A 25,897-nucleotide genomic window follows, 5' to 3' on the forward strand; every position below is an offset into this window, starting at 1 on the left:
TGGCTTCAAATGGAAGGCAGCTGCATTTGTTTCCGTCAGATATCATAATTGCGACCGTAAATTGGGAAACGGAACATTTCCTGGTGTTTTGCCGTGAGTAATGGGACCAGAATCATTATGGATGGAGGGATATAAATAAACTGGGGCAGATCTATAAAACTAAGGAAAAGCAAGTTAAAAGGATAATTACTGGAGCAAACAGGAACAGTGTAAATGCAGAACAAGGTGATATTTCATTGCACAGTCAAAATTCCCTTTAAATCAGGGGTGGGGTATATCAGGACCAGGGGGTGAATGTGGTCCTCCAGGTATTTCTATGCCCCCTGGATCAAATAACCTCTCCCCAGGCCGCCAGCTCTACTCTGCATCTTTCTCATTCTTTGCCTGGCTGGAAAATGTATACCCTGCAAATAAAGTGTACTATTTAGCGTAAGTGCCTTGTTTTTCATAATAGCTCCTTATATTGTGTGTTCAGACATATGCCTTTCCCATGACTGAATGGAGGATGGACAGGAGTGTGTGCTAGAAACCTCCGGCTCTTACATGGACAGAAGTAACACAATTAGCCATTGTATTCAGTGATGCCTACTCTGATTGGCAGCAGCTCAGACAGAGAATGATTCTTCACCTGATATTTTTAATTGGAGACCCAGGGACTTTCTGCATGCAGATCAAGTGCTAATTGATGGCTTCTCTGTGTTGGGGTAGGTATTCAGGGTAAAGTCGAAGGCACTCTGTACATGTTCAGGGGCAGAGGTATTTCATATCAGCTGCCCTTTGATCCCTCTAATGGTAGATGCTGGGGCTTGAACTTGGGACCTTCTGTGGGCAAAGCAGGTGGTCTCCTACTCAGCTGAAAGATCTCCTGTCTTTTGGTAACAATCATCCTGCAAAGCAAAAAAATGCATGCTCTTTTGAGCGTGAAAAGACTGAGCCAGGCTAGCTGGAAGTATTGACGAGAAAACAAGGGGTGGAAATTAACAAAAGCTTAACAATCATTTATTTCCTTTTGTTTGTTTTGCTTTTCAATTTCCAGAACTGGAGAAGAGCCAGACTAGCAGCAGGGACCATCTCTGGGCCTGGAAAGATAGCAAGCAATTAGAGCACATTCAGATCGAGAACATCAGCAAGTTTGGAAGCAGTGGCAGACCGTGGGGTCTCAAATTTCAGCAGCACCATGTTCAACACCAAAAATTCACCCCACCCTTGCCTTCCATTCTACATCAGAATTGTGGCACCCTTTGGCATGGGCATAGCCAGGATTTATGTTGGGGGGTGGGACAGCGCGATACATCCACCTGTCATCATTCTCTGTCTGGCTCTGTCTAGCAGATTCAGAATGAAATGTCTCAACAACAGTTCTTTTCAACTACTTTCTTTTGACTCCAAGTGCTCAGAAAAATCTGTCAAAATCTTTCTACAATTTCTACTTGTAGTTAAGTATTTTTATTTATTTACTTGAATTATGGGGGACGTGGATGGCTCTGTGGGTTAAACAGAGCCTAGGACTTGCCGATCGGGAGGTCGGCGGTTCGAATCCCAGTGACGGGGTGAGCTCCCGTTGCACGGTCCCTGCTCCTGCCAACCTAGCAGTTCGAAAGCACGTCAAAGTGCAAGTAGATAAATAGGTACCGCTTCAGCGGGAAGGTAAACGGCGTTTCCGTGTGCTGCTCTGGTTCACCAGAAGCGGCTTAGTCATGCTGGCCACATGACCCGGAAGCTGTACACCGGATCCCTCGGCCAATAAAGCGAGATGAGCGCCACAACCCCAGAGTCGGCCACGACTGGACCTAATGGTCAGGGGTCCCTTTACCTTACTTGAATTATGGGGGGGCAGCTGCCCTCCTTCCCCCGGCTATGCCCATGCCCCTTGTGGCACCCCCAGTGCAACCAAGCTAGTCACACTCCCCTAAATCCTCTTCTGTTGGGAGGAATATCAGGCATCCTTTGGAAGGATTCAGTCCACAGGATGTCCGAAAAGCAAACTGTAATTGTGTGGGCAGGGGAGGAACAAGGGACACAGAACAGACTAATTACTGGCTGAATCACAGTGCTGGGGGTGGAATTTGAAAAAGAAGGTGCACTGTGGAGGGAAATAGATCTTAGGGGCATGCTCAGTTGGGCATTTGTGATCTCTTTGGAAAGGCAATGCAGAACACTTGTTTGCTCATTCATTAGCTGTGATTCCAGCTGTGGCTCCCCACCAGGGCCACCAGTGGGATTCTGCCAACAGGGGAGAAGCTATTGCTCTTCTCACCCACTCTTGTAACACTGCCTAAACAAAGAGCTTCAACGCCTGCTTTTCAGTAGCATTGTACATGTCCTTTTCCAGCCCGGGTGCAAGACTCTTCTGTGTGAAGGGAACTGACATCAAGCGAGAGTCTTCCAACACTGGAAGCAGTTAGCAGGTTCCAGGCAAAGTGAGGAGGGTGTTGTGCTCAGAAGGCCTTGGAATGCATGAAGCGAGGCTTTGTGTGGCTCAGGGACATTGTTAGCTGTGCTAAGCTTTTCCCTGTACACAGGGCCACAGTGGTGGCAACTCCTCTGCCTGGTCATTGCCCCTCAGTTTCCTCAACATGGATACATGAGATTGTGGAAGTAATTCTTCATGGGTAAATCAAGCACACACACAAAAAAAGCAGGGGGGAGCATGCACAACCCCCAAGATACACTGAAATAAGGTAAAGGTAAAGGACCCAGTTAAGTCCAGTCAAAGGCGACTGTGGGGTGCGGCGCTCATCTCGCTTTCAGGCCGAGGGAGCCGGCGTTTGTCCACAGACAGCTTTCCGGGTCCTGTGGCCAGCATGACTATACTGCTTCTGGTGCAATGAAACACTGTGATGGAAGCCAGAGTGCACAGAAACACCATTTATCTTCCTGCTGGAGAGGTACCTATTTATCTACTTGCACTGATGTGCTTTCAAACTGCTAGGTTGGCAGGAGCTGGGACAGAGCAACGGGAACTCAGCACCACCACGGGGAGAGCCATTGGTAGCCCTCTTCTTGAATTTACCTAATCCCTTTTTGAAGTCATCTGAAGTCATTTCTGAAGGAGCATCTCCACCCCCATCGTTCTACCCGGACACTGAGGTCCAGCGCCGAGGCCCTTCTGGCTGTTCCCTCACTGCAAGAAGCCAAGTTACAGGGAACCAGGCAGAGGGCCTTCTCGGTAGTGGCACCCGCCCTGTGGAACACCCTCCCACCAGATGTCTAAGAGAACAACAACTACCAGACTTTTAGAAGACATCTGAAGGGAAGCTTTTAATGTTTGATGCATTACGGTATTTAAATATTCTGTTGGAAGCCGCCCAGAGTGGCTGGGGAAGCCCAGCCAGATGGGCGGGGTATAAATAAATAAATAATAATAATTACCCACGTTGCTGGCCATCACTGCCTCCTGTGGAAGTGAGTTCCACAGTTTAACTTTGAGTTGTGAGAAGAAGTCCTTTCTTTTATCTGTCCTGAACCCTCCAACATTCAGCTTAATCGGATGTCCATGGGTCCTAGCATAATGAGAGAGAGATAAACACTTTTTGCTCCACTTGATCCACGCCACACATCATTTTATAAATGTCTACCATGTCACCTCTTGCCTCTTCTCTAAACTAAGAAGTTATAAATGTTGCAAGCTTTCTTCAGGGGGGAGTCACTCCAACCTCTTGATCACTTGTTTGCCTTTGGTGGCTTGTGTCTTTGGGATATGAGGCCGGCAGCATATACAGTTGTACCTCCATCTAAGAACAGTCCTGTTAACGAACGATTCACAATGCACTCCGGAAAACCAGAAGTAGGTGTTCCAGCTAGTGAACTTTGCCCCAGAAGACGAACAGAAGCCAACCGCTGGAAGGGCACCGGTGGTGGGAAGCCTCATTGGGGAAAGCACGCCTCAGTTTTAGAATGTTTTTGATGTAAGAACGGACTTCCGGAATGAATTAAGTTCGTAAATGGAGGTACCACTGTAATGTAAATTATCTTTGATCTATACTTACTGATTGGAAAGAAAATGATAGCTTAAAAGCAGAGGTGGGGAACCTGCGGCCCTCTAGATGTTGTTGGACAGCACTTCCCATCACCCTCAGACAACATGGCTAATGGACAGAGATGATGGGAATCGTAGTGCAGCATCATCACAAGGGCTGCTGGTCCTCCATCCTTCCTTTAGTGCCAGCTTTGTGCATATTCAGGGCTACTATGCACTATAACTGTGGGAAGGCATGATTTGCTGTTCAAAGTGTTTTAGGCTGACCCAGCTGGTATGTGTGAAAGACTTAAGACTACAAAGTCCATAATGCACTGTAACCAAATGCAAACCACAGAAGTGTGAAAACACCCAGGCCCTTTTTCTCAAATCAACAGTGTGCTTATATCAAATGAATTGAGGTGGAGAACCACCACATTTGCAAATTAGCAGATAGATGCCCTTAGGAATCCACATCACAGAATGAAACTTCTCCGGTGGGTGCATTCCTCTGGTAACATCTGGGGGAAGCTGTAAAAAGGGCTATGTAGAATTTAGCCACCTAACGAATGGTTCCTGTTCCCAACAGCTTTCAACCCATGAAGAGCGAGCCTCTCTGAGATGGAGAAGTTGTGAGGGATGTGGAAGCAGGCCGGGTGCCTTCCTCCATTTTCAGTCTAGCAGCAACCCAGATATATCTGCATGACAAGGTCTGTAGTGCAAAAGCCACGAGAGAGGTGACGCCACTCATCGTGAAAGAGGCTCCTTGTCATCTCAGGTCTCCACAATTCAAAGCTGGAGGCAGCTCATCTGCAATCTCATCATCTGTTTAATCTTGCATGGGACTCTAATGGTTCCTGGCCTCCTGTTTACCATCGTTCTGTTTGACTCCCTAATTACTATAATTAGGAATGCTGTCAAAATCTGGGCGGTGCCAAGGTGGCCTTGTGAGTGGCAAATGGATTCTTCCCAATAGCCAGACACATTAAGAGGTCACTGACATGGCCACTTTCCCTGTCAGCACAAGATGCCTGATGCAGCTTTACTACGAGATTTGGCTGAGTGCATAAACTGGTCCTCAGAAACTGGATGGCCTGGCAAGTTAGGTCTGTTTGGCATGTCTCTATGTGGCTCCTGGCTCCTGCTGCCTTTGATTTCCTGCCAACAAGGTGAAGATCTGCCTTGAGGTCTTCACTTGCTGGAAGCGCTTCTCCCGAGTTCAGCATCTGAATACCTGTGCACCCTTAATGGTCCTCTTCCCATGGCAGAATTAATGCATCCCACCCCCAATGCACCAGTGAAGGAGCTAACACCACTTTAGATTTGAGTTAATGAACCAAAAATTCCAGCTTAATGAGTTTTCTACTGTGGAGAATAATTAATATAATTAGCACTGATATGAAAATTATGTTCCTGGAGTCAGAACTATGAGGGAGGGTGTATGTGTGCAGCTGATTCACCATAGGCTTTGAATATGTACGGTCTTGTTTTCCTACAAAGAACATTTGAAATTCAGTTCTAGTAGCTTAATGAGCCTGTCCAGAGATATTGGACTTCAACTGCTACGAGTCCTGGCTAGAATGGCCAACGGTAATGGGTGATGGGAATTGTAGTCCGACATTATCTGGAGGGTACCAGGTCCCCCACCAATGTTGTAGATGATAATAAAGCAAATATTAAAAAAGGAGCTCTTTGGTCCTGCATCCCATTTAGAATGGATGATCTGTCTTGTTTCAGTCTGAGTCAGTTTTGCAAATTTTCACCCATGATTCTTTTTCATTTGAGCATCAATCTGCAATCCAGTATAGGTTTAAACCACTAAGAACTGCATTGCAATAGTTAAGAGTACTGCAGAACAAATTGGGCAGAGCTAGCTGTACTGAATGTATTAACTGCTTCCTAAAATGTTGTGGAGCAACTTACAAGAGTAACACACAGGAATAAAAATACAGTGGTACCTTGGTTGTCAAATTTAATCCATTCCGGGAGTTGTTCGACTCATGGAACCATTCGAAAAGCAAGGTGTGCCTTCTGATTGGCTGCAGGAGCTTCCTGCACTCAATCAGACGCTATGGAAGCCGCGTCAGACATTCAGCTTCCAAAAAACATTCGCAAACCAGAACACTTACTTCCGGGTTTGTGGCGTTCGGGAGCCAATTTGTTCAGGAGCCAAGCCGTTCAACAACCAAGGTACCACTGTACATAAATGTATTGAAAACATAGAGTGAGTTTATCCAATCATTGATGTTTCTCACATGTCCAGGTACCATAACACTTTAAATGGATAAATACTCACTCAAGCAAGAATTGGAGTGAATGAGAAAACGGGAGCCTCCTTTTAGCCTCTCTCCTGTCAGATCCAATGGCTGGCCTGGTCAGTCCAGAGCCTGAGGATATCACACTGACCATGCAGGTGCACAACTTGCAGTTCAGTGGCTCACCACACAAGGCAGCCACACACAAACCTGAAAGCTTCCAGCCTGAGCTCCAGAAACTCCTACATTGCCACAGCCTCAAAGGCTGCTGTGAGTTGGCCTGCAGTGGCCCTGCTTTGCTGAGAAGTTGAAAGCATTCTGCCCTGTGTCTTGGCTGCAAGGCGGTCCCCCTGCCTGAGTGCAATGCTTGCAAGCTGCAGCTAGGAGGAACCATTCAGAGTCATTTCACCCACTGCATGCAAGCAAACCCAGAGTTATCACCAGTGATTTTTTCCCTGGCAGTATGTGCTGGTTCACAGCACCTCACACATATTGCAAAATCAGACCCTGGCACCTCCTTCTCAAAGCCCAGGAAGCTTCTGGCAGGGTCTGAGAACCCTCATGCCTCCTTCCCAAAGCCTGGGAAGCTGAACGCAGAGCAACAGAAGGCAAATGCATGTGCAGAAAAGAGGAAAGGTAATTTGGATGCTGCCAGGTATGGTGAACCCTTTGCCCCTGTCTCTGTCCCAGACTCCATTCATCTTGAAAAGGCATGAGATGCTCCTCCCAGACTCAAAGGCAGCTTCAAAGGGTGCAGGAGGACATCATGGTGCCCACTGTGGGGAGATCAGCCAGAGAAGCACAGGGCTGGGATCAGCCTGGACAGAATGTCTCCAGGACATTTTGTTGCCTGCCTAGCCTCCGGGCCAAGTGGCACCTTCCTTGGCTGGATTGTTCCAACAGCCAGGAAGGAGGATATTGCTCCTCTTGTGAAGTCTCTCCACAGTAATAACCCTGCTGAGGGCAGCGCACAGCAGGAAAAGATTTGCATAGTTGCAAAAATATAACGAAAGCGGACCTAAGTGAGAAATGAAAACATGAATGTGCGTGACCAAATTGAAACACCCCCACACAAGTCATGATGAGCTCTAAAAATAAAGATACAAAAAACCCCCCACACCCAGTAGCAATAACAGCAAAATTAACATTTCTGAAATGAAATCTTCACCCCAGTGAAAAGACTCCTAAGCAACACGCCTGGAGTCTGGACTGTGGGGCCAGAGGGTGAGTACTGGCACTCTTTTTCCCCTAGAAAAAAGCCATTGGTTATCACCAAAGCAGACTCCACAGAGTTGCTGTGTGTGTGTGTGTGTGTGTGTGTGTGTGTGTGTGTGTATTTATGTCAGTGATAACCCTTCCCTCTCCAGCCGTGACCTCCCCCAATCACCTTTGCAGAACCATTAGGCCTTTATAAAGATCCCTTTGTCAGCAAATAGGAGCTTTAAGAAAATCTAATTGCTGCAGGTGGAGCTGGGCCAAGGAGCAGAGGCTGCAGGATGGATGAATGGATGGATGGAGAAGCCTTATGGGCTCCCTGCAGCCTGGAGACCAGAGGCTCCCCATCCCTAATGTAATGTTTTATTAGTTATATGATGCATTTTTGCTTTAGTCGTATTTGTTTCTATGCTATACTCTATCTATACTCATCTATCTATCTATCATCTATCTATCTATCTATCTATCTATCTATCTATCTAGCTAGCTAGCTAGCTAGCTAGCTAGCTAGCTATCATCTATCATCTATCTATCATCTATCTATCTATCTATCATCTATCTATCTATCATCTATCTATCTATCTATCTATCTATCTATCTATCTATCATCTATCTATCTATCTATCTATCTATATTTCTATCTATCTATCTATCATCTATCTATCTATCATCTGTCTGTCTATCTATCTATCTATCTATCTATCTATCTATCATCTATCATCTATCATCTATCTATCTATCTATCTATCTATCTATCTATCTATCTATCTATCTATCTATCATCTATCATCTATCTATCTATCTATCTATCTATCTATCTATCATATATCTCTATCATCTAAATGCTTTTAAAAATAAAAAATGATGACTTAACTGGAGATTCCATGAACCAAACCTGAAATCTTCTGCTGACAAAGCATATTTATGCCTTCTCCTTCAATTAGGCAAACTGGTAGGATCAATTTAGAAAGTTAGGACCATGTCAGAAATAGTTGGGCATGGGGCACTGTTTTAATCCAACAGTCTCCCTCCTCACTACCCCCCTTCTCCCTTGAATCTGGGTCCACTTTTCTTGCCCTGATCAAAAGGCATAACATTGTTTGTTCGCAGATCAAAAGATTCCTCCAAAGCCCGCTGGCAAAATCTACAGGGAATATCTCTAAAAGTGCACAGCCCGGTAGGAGACGGCATGAGTCATGACAGGGGTTAATTCTTAAACTTGCCAAAAAGAGATTTGGCATAGGCTTGGAAATGCTCATATGTGGTGCTGACTCGGATTCCAGCTCTGATGGGCATGGGGTGGGAGGAAGAGAATGGTAAAAAGACACACAGAGTAGGAGCAATTGTTCAAGCCGTCTCCAAACCCAAAAACCACCACCACCCTGCTGCTAGAAAGTGCCAAGTCTGAAAGCGATTCTGATACTTAAAAACTCTCTCTTTTCATTGAGGTTTCATAGCTCAGACAATCAAGATGTTGAGAAAGAATGGCAAGGGTCATACCACAAATGGTTCTGTTGAATACTTTGTCTTCAGATGGGCTATTATTTTCTTTCTTTCTTTCTTTCTTTCTTTCTTTCTTTCTTTCTTTCTTTCTTTCTTTCAATATATAAGAACTGTGAGAGGTGCTGTACTTGGCTTTCTCTCTAGATTACTGCAGGCCTTTTATGTGCAGTGTCATTCATGGGTCTCGGTGATACATAAATAACTTGGGGAATTTGCTGCCACAAGATGAGGAAAGGCTACAGAATTTGGCACTTTTCGGTGCCAAGAAATGGCAAGCAAGAGGGGACACAATAGGGGTGTATAAAATGATGTGTGGTGTGGGAAACATGGGTAAAGAAAAGCTTGTCTCATAGCACTAGGCCTCAGTGACATCCTGTGAAGTTGACTATTGGGAGATTGAGGACAGACAAAAGAAAGGACTTCTTAACACTATGGAACATACTCCTAGGACTTAGCTACATTAGTAAAAAAACAAAACAATGTTTTGAATGTGTTATAGACATGCAACACCAGACAGCACCACAGAGCAAAAATATTTTCTAAGCGATTTTTACATAGTGTTCCCCCCTTTTGTTATGATTTATTTTCTGACTTATTTATAGCATTTTTTCTCTGTATGTAGATCCACCCCCACAAGAGGTAGCAATGGCCACCAGCTTAGACATCTCTCAAAGCGGATTAGACAAATTTACGAAGGCTAAAGCTATCAGTGTCTACTAGCCAAAATGGCTATGCGATTCCATACCCTCCAACATTTCTCCAGTGAAAATAGACACATCCCCTCCGACATTTCTCCCATGAAAATAGGGATGTCCTAAGGCAGGTGTATCCAAAGTCCAGCCCGGGCTTGCGGCCCCAGGGCTGGTTTCAAATGGCCCCCAGGCAATTTTGAAAAAACAATCTCTTGCAGTCCCTGAGCGCCTGACCACCAAAGCCATTTCCTTTTTGTGGTCTCGTCACAAGCTCTCAACTCTGTGTGGAGGCATGGCTAGCCCCCATGCCATTAGTGAGTCCCCGGCTGTGTCACTCCTTGGGTCGCCCAATCTGGCCGACCAGGGGGGGAGGAGGCTAGCTAAATACATACATACATACATACATACATACATACTACAGTACACGATTGGGACGTTGCTGCTGCAGCGATGGCGGTGGCAGAGGGGCCGCCTCCGCCTTGACCCAGTGCCAGATTTATGTATAGGCTAAGTAGGCTGAAGCCTAGGGCCTCTAAATCTAGGGGGCCTCGCCAGCCCACCTGCTCCCCAGCAGGCAGTCTCCCCTCTCCCAAAATTGCAAACCCAAGACTTCATGTGAGGGCAGGGCAACTCAGGCCTAGCAACTATGAGACTCAGGGCTAGCCAGTGGGGCCCAATTTGAAGCAGTAGGGCGCAACTTGATTTTTAATATTATTATTTTTTGCAGGGCCCCAGTTCACAGCCAAAGTCTGCAAAATCTTATAGATATAAATTAAGTCATTGGTGCGTGGGCCCCCTTAGGAGTGACACGTGGGGCCCAATTTGGCCCAGTTGCTCCAATTGCCTTAAGGTCAGCCCTGATGAGACTGTGCAGGGGTTGGACTGTAAAGCCTGCACCTTCTAGGTCCCTTGTGTCACTATTCAGAGTACAGACTCAAGGACTTGTAATGGAAATAAAGGGGGGGCACTTATTGGAAATCAGTTTTGTCACCTCTCCCCTCCCCCAAAAACCCCCTGAAACAATGAGCCCAGCCACCTTTTATTCACAGTCACATAAGCACTACACTACAACATGGCCATAAACCTGTACGTTCAACCGCTGAAATATACATTCAATATGTAGCAATGGAGATTTATGTTACTGCTTTATGAATGAACATGGTGTTTTATGAATGGACTCTGTATTTTGTGAATTACCTAAGAGCCACCAATAGGCAGCTCTAGAATCTGACAGCTAACCAACTGGGTATTACCAAACAGTGACCCCCTATTGCTGAAAGCAGGTAACCAGCAGGGAATGCTTCAGCTCAGCCTTTGCACTGTTTACTGAACACCTCCTGCTGTGCAGATAATGGAGAAAGCTCATAAATTGTATCCCTTCTGGCATCCTGGCCAACTGTGCTACGCTGGTGTAAACGCTGGTGCACCAGAAGCCCAGAATAGCAGCAAATAAAATCCGCTCGTATGTCAGTGACTGATAAGACTTGTCAACCAGTTCTTCCAAAGCCTTCCTAAATTATAAAACTCCAAAATACATGCCAAAAGAGACCAGGCCTGGGAAGAGCAAGGCATACAATGGGCGCCACCAGTGAAAAGGCCCTGCTCCGTGTAGCTCCTGCCTTGTCATTTGATAGGGTGCCCACTTGCCCTCCTTCTTGACATGGAATGCTCTCTGTTGGAGTCTCCAGGTCCAGTACAAAGATCATAAGAAGGTCTCCGGCCTCCCCAGACATGTTCACTTCATCAAATCTTGCCCTCTTTGAAAAAGGTTTGGACACCACTGTCCTAAGGAAAAGCAGGACATTCCGGGATCACATCAGGAACTAGAACAGCTTCTGAAAATCTGGGACTGTCCCTGGGACACTATACCTTCCCTGTTGTACACAGCATACCTTGAAATACCAGTTGTTGGGAATTATAAGTGAGGAGAATGTTGCGGCACTCAGGTGCTGCTTGTGGGCTTCCCACATGAGAGCAGAGTGAATGATGGAACAGATGGGCCTTTGGCCTGATCCACCAGGACTCTTCTTACGTTCTCATGTGTGGGGGCAGCCCCTAATCTAGGTGGCTTTGACGAAGTATCAGACAAATTTGTAGAGTCCCACAATGGCTGTTGCATCTCTCAGTAGCCACAATCACTCATGGAACCCACATGTATAGATGTCTGAATATGTTGTTTCAGCTTTGTGATGTTTCTTCTTCTTCGGGGTTTTCTCTATCCCTGGGCATCTGCCCTCTTGTCATTTGAAACACATACGCCCCTCTTGGGGACCTTTCATTCATAGAGCTAGCGGCACGAGCGAAAAAATGTTCTAATTGCATATTGATCGAGGTTTGTTCAGCGGCGAGTCTTGTGTTTGAAAACTGGGCTAATTTTTTCTCCTGCTGAGATCTCAGGGAAATGTAAACTGACCAGAAATGCACGCTGCACATCCTTTTGTCTCTTCACAGGTTCTCTGTGAAATCGCCTAGAGGTCAATTCCAGGAGTGGGGAACCTCAGGCCTGGGGGCCAAATGCAGCTCTGAAAGCATCTCTAGCTGCCCCTCAGGACTTCCCCCAGGCCACACCCTTCCCTGGCCACACCCCCTCTCCCCAGGCCACATCCCTTATCACCTCAGCTATTTTTGAAAATTTCATGAAATTAGGGCCACATTAAATTTGGCCACTGGTCGCATACAGTCCATGGACCACAGATTGCTCCCCCAAGAGCTAGGGCCTTCTAGAGGCATACCTCTCAGGTGTCCTGGTAAAACTGAGACATCCCCTTTTCTCACATGTGAGCTCAGCAGCCATTTGGGGTTTTGAAATCTCACCCCACCCAAAAAAGGCATATTTTGGGGAAACGACTGTGGCGTTTGCCTCCTAGGTGGGTCATAAGGAAAGGGTTAAAATGAGTGTGATGTGATTGGCCAGTGGAAACTGATAGGAGTAGTTATGGTTAGAGGGGGAGTTGTGTGAAAGTCAGTTGAGAGTTGGGAGTTGGAGAAGGAAGAGGGAGGTTAAGTCTGTGGGTTGGTCGAGTTGTGTGCTGAAAGAGTGAGAGGAATTGTTAGGTGGAGTCAGATCGTTAGTTGCGATAATCAGTTTGAAGTTGTTAGGAATGAATAGGACAGTTAAGGAACTAAGATTAAGAAACTGCCAAGAAAAATTAACTGAAACATAAGCTTGTTCATGCCTATAAAATAAACTTGATTATTTGTTAATGTTACCAACTGACTGGACTCCGTGTGTACCCGTGAGAAACGGGCAGCGAAGAAAGCAATTACAGTAGTGGCACAAGGTCAATAGACCGTCAAACGTCCGGGGGCCCTGTGTGATCGCCACAAAGACAAACTCACACTGCACCCCAAAATGTGTGTTTCTGGGCACCATGCTCTTATGTAAGAGCGCAGCCCCCCTCCCCAAGTTGCATCTTCCAGTGTCACAATCTCACATGGGTCACATGACTCCTGGAGACGCATGGCCCAGTTTTTCACCTTGATGTGTTGCAAAGTATGTGGAGGCATATCTGATCCTTGGATGCACAACAAAGGAGAGAGCTATTGCTTGAGAACAGAAGGTTGGACTAGATTGGCCTTGGACCTGATTCCATCTCCCTTCCTTCCCTTTCCCTCTGTCCTATCCCTAATCCCTATCCCTCTGCTTCTTCCCCTTTCCCATTTTCTCCTCTTCGCTGACTTCAAAATTCCTGTCGTCCCCCCCCCAAAGTCCCTTTCCCCATTCCAACGCATCTGCTGCTGCTTCTCCCCTAGCCTTGATTAATCGGTGGATGTTTTTGCATAAACTACTTTTGGCCACAGCTCAGAGCAATGCCAGGAGATGTTTGATCACCGCTGGTGCCACCGGCAAGAGGAGTCAGTGCTGGGCCACGGTGATTCATGGGCATTAGTGGAGCATGTAATTAAATGGGAACTGTCTCCCTTCCCTGCACTATTGATGGAGGAAGCCACGGCTTTCACAACTCAACCCCTCCTTGATGTTTTCCATGCGGTGTGTCAGCACCAGACAAGGCCTGTCAAACATCACCTTGAAGCAAAGACGTGTGCAACGCGCTCATCAATCCAAACATCTAACACTTCAGGAAGCAGGCTTTCTCTCTCTTGTCCTCCCTCATGCTCACGCATTAACTCCTTGCTGGATGTCAGCTAGGAGGCCGGCGCCACAACAGAGTGTCAAGGGCGGGTTTGCACATTCTTGAACATCACTTCATTTCTTACCACTCAATCACTCCACATGTCAGCCTGATTCGCACATGCAAGGGCATGATCTGCATTCTCTAAACTGAGTTATGCTCAAGACTGATCCATAAATACATATTTCGATCTCCTGCAAGTGTGTATGGACCACTGGAGAAATAACAGCCCAGGAAGAGTTTTCATGTAATCCTTTCCTCTTTGCCTGGGCTTTGGTGGGGAAAGTTCACATATTCATTCACTAGTCCAGTGTTTCCCAACCACTGTTCCGTGGCACACTAGTGTGCCGCGAGATGTTGCCTGGTGTGCCGCGAGATGTTGCCTGGAGGGAGGCGGGCGAGTCGGGCGGCGAGAGGCGGGGCGGCGGCGGCGAGAAGAGGCCGCCCAGCGCAGGGCTCTCACTGTCTGCCTGCCTGGCTGCCTGCGAGCTCGGCGGGCAGCGCCTCCGTCCGCAGCGCTCGCCTCGCGGCTCTCATTCCCTGTCCCTGCCAAAGCTCACCCAGCCAAGCCGCGCTCTCCTTCCTGCCTCACTTTGCTGCCTCCTCCCCCCCCCACCCCCAAAGCTTGGAGGTTCCCCGGCAAGGGGGAGGGAAAAAAATTGAAACTTACACTTTCGTGCGTCCCTCCCGGCGTGACGCTGCGCGCTGACGTCACGGGGCTGTAATGGTGGTGTGCCTCGAGATTTTTTTCATCAAACAAGTGTGCCTTTGCCCAAAAAAGGTTGGGAAACACTGCACTAGTCTATCTACTGCCATGGCTGTTGAGCAATCAATCACATGTGTGAATCAGGCTGATATGATCACTAGTGATTAGGGATGTAAGAGACTCGTTTTCCATTTTGCCCTGTATTCGTTTGTATGCAGCGCTGCTTCCATTCCATTGCAGTTTGTCTTCCAGCAAAACCTGCATCGTTCTTCTTGCCCAAAACTATGTTATTCATCTTGCTGTTGGCGGTGGTGAAGTGATGTAACTTATGCAATCTATTTAATTAATCACATAAATTATATTGTTGTTACGTTATTCCACCAATTCATTTCAATGCAAAGGAAACACAATCAATAACGTATAGTTTGCAGACTAAAAGCAACAACAACAATGAATATCGATCTTATTCTCTGGATTGATTTTTATTCTGGGCGCAGGGCAAATAAGTGAGCACTGTCAATTTCTACTCCTGTTTCCATTTTCACAGGAATTACCTGACATCCCTCCCATTTATGGGTGGGAACCAAGTTGATCATAACACAACCTGGCTGAAGATGTGCAAGGTGATGGTGACTAATAATAATAATAATAATAATAATAATAATAATAATAATAATTTTATTATTTCTACCCCACCCATCTGGCTGGGTCTCCCTAGTCACTCTGGGCAGTTTCCAACAAAAGATTAAAAATACATTAAAACGTCAGTTATTAAAAACTTCCCTAAGCAGGGTTGCCTTCAGATGTCTTCTACAGTGGTGCCTCGCAAAACGAAAAGAATCCGTTCTGTGATTCTCTTCGTCTAGCGGTTTTTTCATCTTGCGAAGCAAGCCCATTGAAGGATTAGCGGATTAGCGGTATTAGCGCTATTAGCGGCTTTTAGCGGCTTATCTGCTGATCGGATCAGCTGATAAGCGGCTTAGCGGCTTAGAAAAAGGGGGGGAAGGAAAAAAAACCAGCAGGAACTCGCAAGACATTGTCGTCTTGCGAAGCAAGCCCATAGGAAATTCGTTTTGCGAAGCAGCTCAAAAACGGAAAACCCTTTCGTCTAGCGAGTTTTCCGTCTTGCGAGGCATTCGTCTTGCGGGGCACCACTGTACCTGTAAATGTCATATAGTTCTTTATTTCTTTGACATCTGATGGGAGGGCGTTCCATAGGGCAGGTGCCACTACTGTGAAGGCCATCTGCCTGGCTCCCTGTAGCTTCACTTCTCACAGTGAGGGAACCACCAGAAGGCCCTCGGAGCTGGACCTCAGTGTCTGGGTTGAACGATGGGGGTGAAGCCGCTCCTTCAGATATACAGGACCGAGGCTGTTTCTCTCCATGGTGCTCAGTCAATGATGGCACAAGGAGGCATTACTACTTGACAGGGGTGCCAACTTGAATAAAATATTGTGGGGACCCAGGTAAGCCCCTCCCCCACATAATCAACCACATGATGCAGTGCACACACACCATTTGAATGGGAAGTCCTATCAATTTTGGGGAGGGCACCCCGGCCCCTTCAAATATATTACAGCGGTACCTCAGGTTACATACGCTTCAGGTTACATACACTTCAGGTTACAGACTCCGCTAACCCAGAAATAGTACCTCGGGTTAAGTACTTTGCTTCAGGATGAGAAGAGAAATCGTGCAGTGGCAGCGTGGCGGCAGCAGGAGGCCCCATTAGCTAAAGTGGTGCTTCAGGTTAAGAAAAGTTTCAGGTTAAGAATGGTCCTCTGGAACGAATTAAGTACATAACCAGAGATACCACTGTATTGTGGGGCTGAAGCCCCCACAGCCCCTGGGATTTGGCTCCTATGGTGCTTGATACTGTGCTGCTGTGCCTGCACCTGAACCAGTCCTCTGTTTTATAGTAAAGAGACCAGTGAAGTACTTGTAGGTCTTACATCACTTTTCATTTCAGCAGGGTGACTGAAATAACTGCTTTCTTTATAACTGCTCTGTCATCACGATCGCTGATAACAATGATAGCACTATGTACCCGGCTCGGCAGGGTGTGTGGCTTTGAGTATTGGAGTGGATTCTTCTTCTCTCCTATCACTAGAACTTGTGGGCACCCAAAGAAGCTGAACGCTGGAAGATTCAGAACAGATGAAAGAAAGGACTTCTACACACAGTGCAAACTATGGACCACAAGGGGCAGTAGCGACCACCAACTTAAAAAGGTAAAGGTAAAGGGACCCCTGACCATTAGGTCCAGTCGTGACCGACTCTGGGGTTGCGGCGCTCATCTCGCTTTATTGGCCAAGGGAGCCGGCGTACAGCTTCCGGGTCATGTGGCCAGCATGACTAAGCCACTTCTGGTGAAACCAGAGCAGCGCACGGAAACGCTGTTTACCTTCCCGCTGGAGTGGTACCTATTTATCTACTTGCACTTTGATGTGCTTTCGAACTGCTAGGTTGGCAGGAGCAGGGACTGAGCAACAGGAGCTCACCCCGTCACAGGGATTCAAACCGCCGACCTTCTGATCGGCAAGTCCTAGGCTCTGTGGTGTAACCCACAGCACCAACTTAGGTAACTTCAAAAGAGTATTGGAGAAATAAGACTGTCAATGGTTACTAGCCATGATGGCTATATTCTGCCTCCATGGTTGGAGGCAGGAAATGCTTTTGAACAGCAGTTGCTGGAAACCATATGGGGAAGAGTGCTGTTGTGCTTAGTTCCTGTTTGCAGATTTCCCACAGGCATTTGCCTGGCCACTGTGAGAACATGATGCTGGACTAGATGGATCATTGGCCTGATCCAGCAGGCTCTTGTGTAAGAACGTAAGAATAAAACACTAGCTTTATCAACCTGCCTAAGAGTGACTTCAAAAATTTCCCTATCCCCATCCCTCATTGTACAGCAGACATAGGGAAGCCATGGTTCTCCAGATCATGCCAAGCTACAACTTCCATCATCCCTTAGCATTAGCCTTGATTGCTGGGGCTGATGGGAGCTGGAGTCCAGCAACACCTGGGGGAACATGGGTCTTCCATCTCTGCTCTGAAGGGATCTTGGCCACCATTTTCCTTCTCTCTCACACATGTGCCTAATACAGAGGAGGTTGATTTTCCACATAAATTTCTCTTCCATGGAATCTGAGTTTGAAACCCAAGTTAGAGAATTACTGCTGTTGTTACTAGAATATCTGAAAGCCCCTGAATAGTTATGTGATGCTGTGTTGTGAATCAGAGGTCAAGATAGCCAGCAACTGAACACCAAGTGAATGTAGAAAATCAAAAAGTTGCACAGGATGGGACATTTGGTGTTGACCTGGCATTGATCTTTGCAAACTAAAAAGACTGCAACCAGCCAGTTTTGTAGAGGATCATTCCCTGTGCTTCAGACCACTTCAGTTGTTAAAGCTTCTTCTGTGCAAGACGACAGTTCACAGATTCTGCCCTGCTGACGAACGTTCTCTGCACAAAGGTTCCCAGGTCTATTCTTCCCATATTAAAAAAACCCAGAGGCTCTCATGCCATTAGCGAACACACATGGATTCTAATGGATCAGCCTGAAATGGTGACAGTCCTTCCCATCCTTGCTTCCATGGATCAAGCTCTCAGCCAATCTGCACCAAAGTGTAGTTTGAAATCTGGTGGAATAAACTCACCTACTATTTCTGCTTCATTTAACTCAAGAGTTTCCCATTGACAAAATTCAGAGTTATGGGTACCCAGGTGGTTAGCTGTCCAGCATGAGGCTTGCCAGGTTCCCTGTAGTGATGTAGCAGCAAAGTCAATGGCAGGCAGAGGAGTCACTGATGTCACAGAGGCTGTGAAAGCGTATTTACCAGCTCTTTGCTCCCTTGCAAGAGTAGCACAGTGTCACTGTGACATCAGAGCAGGTCAGCCAATGGCTGAAAAGGTGCCTCAGAGTTTATTAGGGGGTAGGTTTGGCAACTCATCAAACCCATCAGACTGATAAATGAGTTAGGTGGGTAGGGTTTAAATTAACAACAACAACAACATATTATTACTATTACAGTGGTACCTTGGGTTACATACGCTTCAGGTTACAGACTCCACTAACCCAGAAATAGTGCTTGAGGTTAAGAACAGTTTCAGGTTATGTATGGACCTCTGGAACGAATTAAGTACTTAACCCGAGGTACCACTGTATTCTTATTCTTATTTCCTTGGAACTGTGGTAATGCCTCTTCCTTTGTCTGGATAGAGGATAAAGAGGAGTGTGTGTGTGTGTGTGTGTGTGTGTGTGTGTGTGTGTGTAGAAACTAGCCTGCTGGTACAAAAGTAAGATTTTCATTGGTTGCTCCACCCACTTTTGCCTCTGGCTCCACCCACCACTGGCATGTGGCCCACAGAAGATTGCCCAGATGGGTTGAAAAAGTTCTCCCACTCCCTGGGTTGAAAAAGTTCCCCCACTCCTAGTCTATGTCTCAGAGCAAGTAAAGGAATGAAGGCAGACACATACCACCAAACAAAATGCCCAGAACAACTTAATTCAGCTGGGATTTAATTTTGGGCCACATATTTAAAGTGCTAACATAGTTTCATTACCCCCCCCCCAAAAAAAAGGAACATTCCACGCCATGGCCAACGTAGGCCTTACTAACAACAATAAATATTACCACCAACTTTGGGTGAGGAAGTGCATCACTCCCTTTTCTTTGCTCTGCAGAGGGTCTTGAGGGGGCAGGAGGAAGCCAACAGCACCATTTGTCCTGATATTCACATTTCCTCAGATGGCTCACCTGCCTCTTGCCTTAGGCAGGAAATGACATCACAGCTCCAGGCAATGGCTCCGAACTGGAAATAGGTGGTGTCAAGGAGTCAAGAGGAGGTGCCGCCATCTTGCTTTTGGTCTCATCACCATTGGCTTCCCATTGTTTTGTTTTTAAGCTTGCAGGAAATGGCTGAGGTAGTGTGAACACAGTTTAGCTTGTGTGTCAAAGGAAGGGGGCGGTAAAGCTAAACATGAGGATGGGGGAGGGGGCACAGGGGAGAAGTGAAATCCAAAGTGAGGACCTAAAGTGCATGGGAAACAACACGGGGATCCAAAGTGCATCAAGCAATGTTAGCCTTCTTCAACCAAAGGTACAAAAATAAATGTTGGCTCAGCTAGGTTGTGACAGCCTCCATTGCACTGTTTCCCCTGGCAGATCTCCTCTAAGTTGTGAGACCCTTAATACCATAAGGGCAGAAAATATGGCTCATAAGAGCAAATGATCACTTAGGGGTGGGTGTGCCCTTTGCCCTGATGTCCTTGTGGGTCACTGGCAGAAGGGCACACATAGCTCACCCCATAAATAGGACGAGAAGATAATCCCAACCATTGACACATCTGTTTTCATAAATGCATCAATTTCTATTTTCTTCGGCACTATCCCAGGTGCTTCATGGTTTTTCTTCTTCCTTGCGACCTACTCTTCTCAAAGATTTAGTTTCCTCCACCATCCTTTCTTCAGCACCCCCTGTCACAGGACTTCATACCATCCTATTGCATGTGAGCAAAGAGGTGAGGTGGAGATGAATGTCCTTATCTAGAACACTTGGAGGATGCAGGAAAATACACATGTGGTTTCACGCCCACCCACACTTCGAATATAACTATGCATATCTATATATCTGAGAGATACAAATGTACAGTCCCAAACTTGGGTTGTTGCTGTGTACAAAACTGAGACAGAGAGGAGAAAAAAAGGGAAAGAAAATGGAAAAAACGTCAAAGGTCTGATCCTGCATTGGCTTTCATCCTTTGTTAAAAGCAAGGAGGTTACCTGAAATCATTCATCTCCACCTGCCTGAGTTGATTTGAGAGTTCCAATCAATTTTGTGCATAGCAAAACTGGGAGGCTGTTGATTCCTGAACTAAACTTAAAAGTTATAGATGCATTTTCCCCCCTTCCTAATTCAAGGCTTTCCCTTTTGGTCTCAGGTTAAAGGAACGTGTTTCTTTAAATCCACTTTGCAAAACCAAACAGCATTTTTCTTCTGAAACCTCTGAATTGACTGCCCCCTGGGTTAAAAGGAAATAAACAGGTCGCAGGAGGGCTAAGGGACAGGGACCATTTCTTTCACATGGCTATTCACTGGAGTTTTCTTTGCAATGACCTTTGCCTCAAGCTTTCATGTCATGCTTTGTTACATTTCTAGAAACAAGACCCATGAATGAATGGGAAGGATGCAGACAGGGCTCTTAAAGTGGGAAGGTTCTTCGCGGAGTGCAACTGGTTGCATTTGGAAGGAAGACAAGAGTCCCAACCTTCAGGACAGGTGTTATAGCAAGGGGTTACGTGTATAGTTAACTTGGAAGTTTAACCATAGTGCAAAATTGTGTGAATGGAAAACAGACGGTGGACATTTGAGCAAGAGGCACATTCCATCCAGCAGAGGACAGCAGTGGGAATGCACTGATGCATAGACACACCAAGCCTGCATGGAACGGAAGCCCCAAGGGGTCAAAATTAGATGGGGTTGGGAAAGAGGAAGATGTTCCTTAACAAACAAGGCAGAGGTTACAGCACAATCCAATGCATGTCGATTCAGAAGTACATCCTGCTCTGTTCAGTGAGGTTCACTCCCTTGCAACTGTGTTTAAGACTGCAGCCTTAACCTAACAATGAAAAGTACAAATGCATTGACACTTTACAACAAAAACAGTAAAAATAAGAAACGGTGGATAGTAGCGATGGGGAGAAACTGGCACTCACACACAGACATCACACACACGCACACACACAACCCAGACACAATCCCCAATGGCTGGAGGGGGTGCAAGTGGGTGGGTTCAAAGGCCGTAGTTGATGTGTGATAGCTGGAAACACATGGAGATTATTTCTTTTGCCCCTCCTGTCTTCATTGCTTTTCTGCAGGGTTCTTTTTAAACATACTGTTCTTTGGGACAGATGTACGGAGCCCTGGAACCGGGAGGTGGGCAGCAAAAGGAAGCCTCAGGATGGCGGGATGAGTAGGCGTCTTCTGGGAGATATGACAAGGGACTATAGACATATGGTATTCTTGCCAGGTACTGGTCTTCACGTGAGTAACGGCAGCTTAGGTAATCACCCGCATCCGGTATCTCTGTGTGACGCTTTCCAAGGTTCTGTGGGGAAAGGGTGGGAGGAAGAGCCACATACCGTAAAATCACAAGTTTAAACAACATTGTAATGCCTTACAGGGCACACAAGCCATTGCATTACCAAGGCTTCATTCACAGCATACGTTTAAAGCGCCATGATCCTGCTTTAATCAGGCATGGTTTCCCCCAAAGAATTCTGGGAGCTGTAGTTTGTGATGAATGCTGAGAGCAGTCAGGAGGCCACCCCCCACTCCCAAGCTACAAATCACGGAGTGGTTCCTCCTTCACATGGAACTTTGGGAATTGTAGCTCTCTGCAGTGAAACAGGGGCTTCCTAGCACTCCTCAGCACCCTTAAAATACTACAGTTCCCAGGATTCATTGAGGGAAGCCATGGCTGTTTAAAGTGGCATCATAGTGGCCTTATTCTGCCCAGCATAAGATGAGGATGGTATAAAGCAGCTTTTGCCTTCCAGCTGTTTGGGGACTATAGTTCCCAGCAGATGGGAGCTGCAGTCTGAAACAGCTGGAGGGTACGAGGTCAGTATAAAGAGCATACTTCTCATTGCTTTTACATCAGGCAGTTATGCCTTATCAATTTGTTTATTTCGTGTTTAAAAGAATGTAGGAACATTTCTATTTTCCACCCTTCCATTGTAGGAAGAACAACCCAAATCAACTCTGGGTAGCTCAGAGCATGCTAGAAATATCAGAATGGTTCTCTGGGTGTTAGGATGCACATTCGGTGTCCTTTGGTTTTGCAGAATACATTTAGCAGCAGTATCTTAACATCCCGAATTGAGCAGATGGCCATGCGTTGAGGGAATAATAAATACACAGAAAACAAATGAGTTTCAGTCATAAATTCGAGGGGAAAGTAGTAAATCGGTAGATGGCAGAGCAGTTTTTGAGATCATCCTATGCAGTATCCACTTCCAGATTTCCCACCCCTTCCTTTCTAAACTGCCATGATGGATAAGCAAATCTGCCAGTTTTGTGATGGACAGATCTGTCAGTTTCAGTTTCGCTTGGTTCCTTCTTTTACCTATCATAAGCTCAATTTTCTGTAGCACCAGTTTACAAATTTTATTTTTAAGGCCCCATAAAAATTCATAAGCCCTTTTTGTGCACATCAGTCAGGATATATGTGCTTTTGCAAACCATTTCCCCTAATAGGATGCATCTTTATATGTTATTTTCACTAATATATACATTTCTATGCACACTTCCCCCAAATCTATGTATGTTTGCACACATCATTTCATTGGAAAACTGCACTGCATAATTTTGGAGAACTGAAAAGTTTGAAGGATGGCTGCGTTTTGGTTTGCACACTGTTTCAGTAAGTGAAAATTAAATAAGTTTGCATTTGAACTGTGAGCTGAACTAGGGTTGCCATGTTTCAAACAGTGAAAATCAGGACAGTGCTGCCAACTCCAGTATTCCGGATACGTCCGGATGTATGGCAACCCTAGCTGAACTGAATTTGTTCCAAATCTTGTTTTGCACAATAAAGCCTTAGCTTTGCTTTCAAGTGTTTTCAAGTCTATCTACCACTTAGGAGTTGCAGGATGGATGGATCCAATAAAAAAAGTCAGTGTGAGACAACCTCAGATATAGTCCTTGTGTTAGCTAGTCGCTACCAAAAAAACTGCAATCAAAAGGTCCAGCGCTTGTGTGGTCAAGTTGACAACCAATCCCAACATCATGTGCAGACACACAACTGAGATATATGCGCCCTATATTTGAAGCACTAGGATGCCACTTTAAACAGTCAGGGCTTCCTCCTGGGGACTGTAAAGGTACTGAGAGTTGGTAGGAGGCCCCTCACAGAACTGCAGTTTACAGCGTGGTTTAACCACCAGTCCCTCTTTCCAGGGAACTCTGGGAATTGCAGTTCTGTGAGGGAAATAGGGACTCTATTAGTAACTCTCAGCACCCCTAACAAACCACAGCTCCCAGGATTCTTTGAGGGAAGCCATGGTGGTTTAAAGTGGTATGATACTCTTTAAATGCATAGTGTGGATGGGGCCTGAATGTTTATCATGCTTAAACCATTTCAAAGCCTTCTGTTTCCCGATTCAGTCACCATGATCCAGAGAACAAAAGAAGAAGAAAAAGAGTCCAACTCTGAAAAACAATTCTCAGGGGGGAAAAAACCAAAGAAAAATCTGCCATGTCAGTTGCTCATCCCATTTTGCTGTCTCTCTATGGCAGGTGAGTGGCACTGAACTCACTCCCTTCCAAACGAGGGCATGCTCCAAATGTAAGCTCAGAAAATGGATAATTTTTATATAGCCTCTCATTTGTATCAACCCTTCTGTTATCCACCTTTGTAAATTGCTCCCCAGACCTATCAAGTGCTTTGGAGACTAGGCTGTGAGAGAAATGTATAATTTAGCAGACAATTCCACCTTTTCTATGTACTAAGCAGAGTTTGGCTACGAAGCTGGAAAACACTTGACGGAATCCATTGAATAGACAGCGCTGCTATCTAGGGCAAGCGGGAGACAATGACCAGGCAAATCTGTATCAGCAGAACATGCTTGTTTGGCACATGCAAATGTCATGCTCGCCCCTCCCCTCGTTGCTATTTCGTTCCCCACAACCGAGGCAAATGAAACCGACACGAATTAGGAGAAAAGAGCAGGAGGCGTAGGAAAGGAGGAGGCAGCAACATTCCTCTAGTGCTATCAGCAATGGAGGTTTCCACCTTGGCTTTGGGAGCGAAGTTCAGGAGAAGGTGCACCACCCCTCACAAAACAGAAGTAAGAAGCATGCCTGCAAAGTCTTACGTTTCCGGGTTCCTGGCCTCCTTCTGCACATGGAACGTTCATAGGATTCCTAGCCTGTGTAGCTCATGCTATTGTTGCCCCATTCACACCCACCTGTCTCCAGCTAGCAGGGACACTGTGGCAGCTCTGCTTGGAAGGGGTTGCAGGAGAAGGCAAGCCTCACTGAGTTGCCACCAACAGATCCAAAATGGCGGAGAACCAATGAGGAAGCTAGCAGTGGCGTCTCCCACCCTGTTCCTTCCCTCTACTGATCTGGACCAGAGATGGGAGAACAAACACACTGTGATAGTGAAGAGGAAGAGCAGGTCCAGGGGAGCTCTTGACAGCAGGCCTCTTTCTGGGATTAGGGCCCTCAACATCTACCTAACTATGCCAAGCCTTTATGCTGACCCTGCAAGGTGGGTATATATCTTTTATCAACTTTATAGTTGATAGAACTGGCAAAATGTCTCAACAAGGTCCCTGCCTGGGGCTCACAGGAGGTGTTAAGTAACTTTCTGTTGTCCAGGTGTCGCATATGGCTATGGATGTTGAGGGAGTTGGGTCTGTTTAGCCTGGAGAAGACTGAGAGCTGTGCACAATATTCTTTTGAATACAGGAGATCTGACCCAACAAAGTGATCTTTGGGGAGAAGAAATAAAAAATTAAAACAGTCCAGTAGCACCTTAGAGACCAACTAAGTTTGTTCTGGGTATAAGCTTTTGTGTGCATGCACACTTCTTCAGGTATCTGCACACAAAAGCATATACCTATAACAAACTTCTTGTTGTTGTTTAGTCGTTTAGTCATGTCTGACTCTTCATGACCCCATGGACCAGAGCACACCAGGCTCCATGGACAAAGACAACAGAACAAACTTAGTTGGTCTCTAAGGTTGCTACTGGACTATTTTTTAATTTTTTATTTCTACTGCGGCAGACCAACATGGCTACCTACCTGAATCTAGAATTTGGGGAGAAGGTTGCCTCTGGACATGGGTTGATCTTTAACAGGAAATTGCCTTTTACCAAGTTCTTTGGGGCCATTTAGCTCAATACTGTTTACACTGACTGGCAGTAGCTCTCCAGGATTTTAGGCACGGTTCTCTTCCAGTCCTGCCTAGAGATGCTGTTGGAGATTGAACCTGCAACCTTCTGCATGCAAACCTTCTCAAGCCTTGTCTTTGCTTCCTATCACCTTTCTATGCACTTTCCCTTTGATCTGCATTCCACTTTCCGACTCCTTTCCTCCCTCCTTCGCTCTGACCTGCTTAGAAACCCTGTCAAGGGCTTTTGTTTGGCATCAAGGTCTTTTTGGATTGTCTTTCCTTGGGAGAAAAAGCCTGAAGGCTCAGGAAGAACACAAAACAACACCTTGCAAGCCCACTTGAGATCTGCCAACCCCACCTGCTGCCAACTTCCATGCTAAATATTTCATAATGATCGGGTTTGGGTTTTTTTGGGAGGGCGAGAGAGGAAACCACCCTTCACACACACTGAAAACAAAATGTCACTAATGATTTATTGATGGAACTGCAAAGTCAAATGGATTCATGAGGCAGGGAGCGCATT

At 46.1% G+C, this 25,897-nt stretch overlaps 1 protein-coding gene across 4 annotated transcripts in view; it reads right to left on the minus strand.

Moving 5' to 3' along the window:
• Nucleotides 1-18,971: 18,971 nt before the first annotated feature.
• Nucleotides 18,972-25,897, minus strand: part of NECTIN1 (nectin cell adhesion molecule 1) — a 202,028-nt gene continuing 195,102 nt past the window's right edge. For 2 of the 4 annotated variants that reach the window (XM_081172614.1, XM_081172612.1), the window contains one exon: nucleotides 18,972-21,577. In XM_081172614.1, the coding sequence (XP_081028740.1) occupies nucleotides 21,356-21,577 (222 nt within the window). In that variant the 3' untranslated portion in view covers nucleotides 18,972-21,355. The remainder of the gene's footprint in view (nucleotides 21,578-25,897) is intronic. The other 2 variants (XM_081172615.1, XM_081172617.1) reach the window with 2 other exon arrangements.

Source organism: Podarcis bocagei (assembly GCF_964188305.1).
Source record: "Podarcis bocagei genome assembly, chromosome: 15".
Classification (NCBI taxonomy): Eukaryota; Metazoa; Chordata; class Lepidosauria; order Squamata; family Lacertidae; genus Podarcis; species Podarcis bocagei.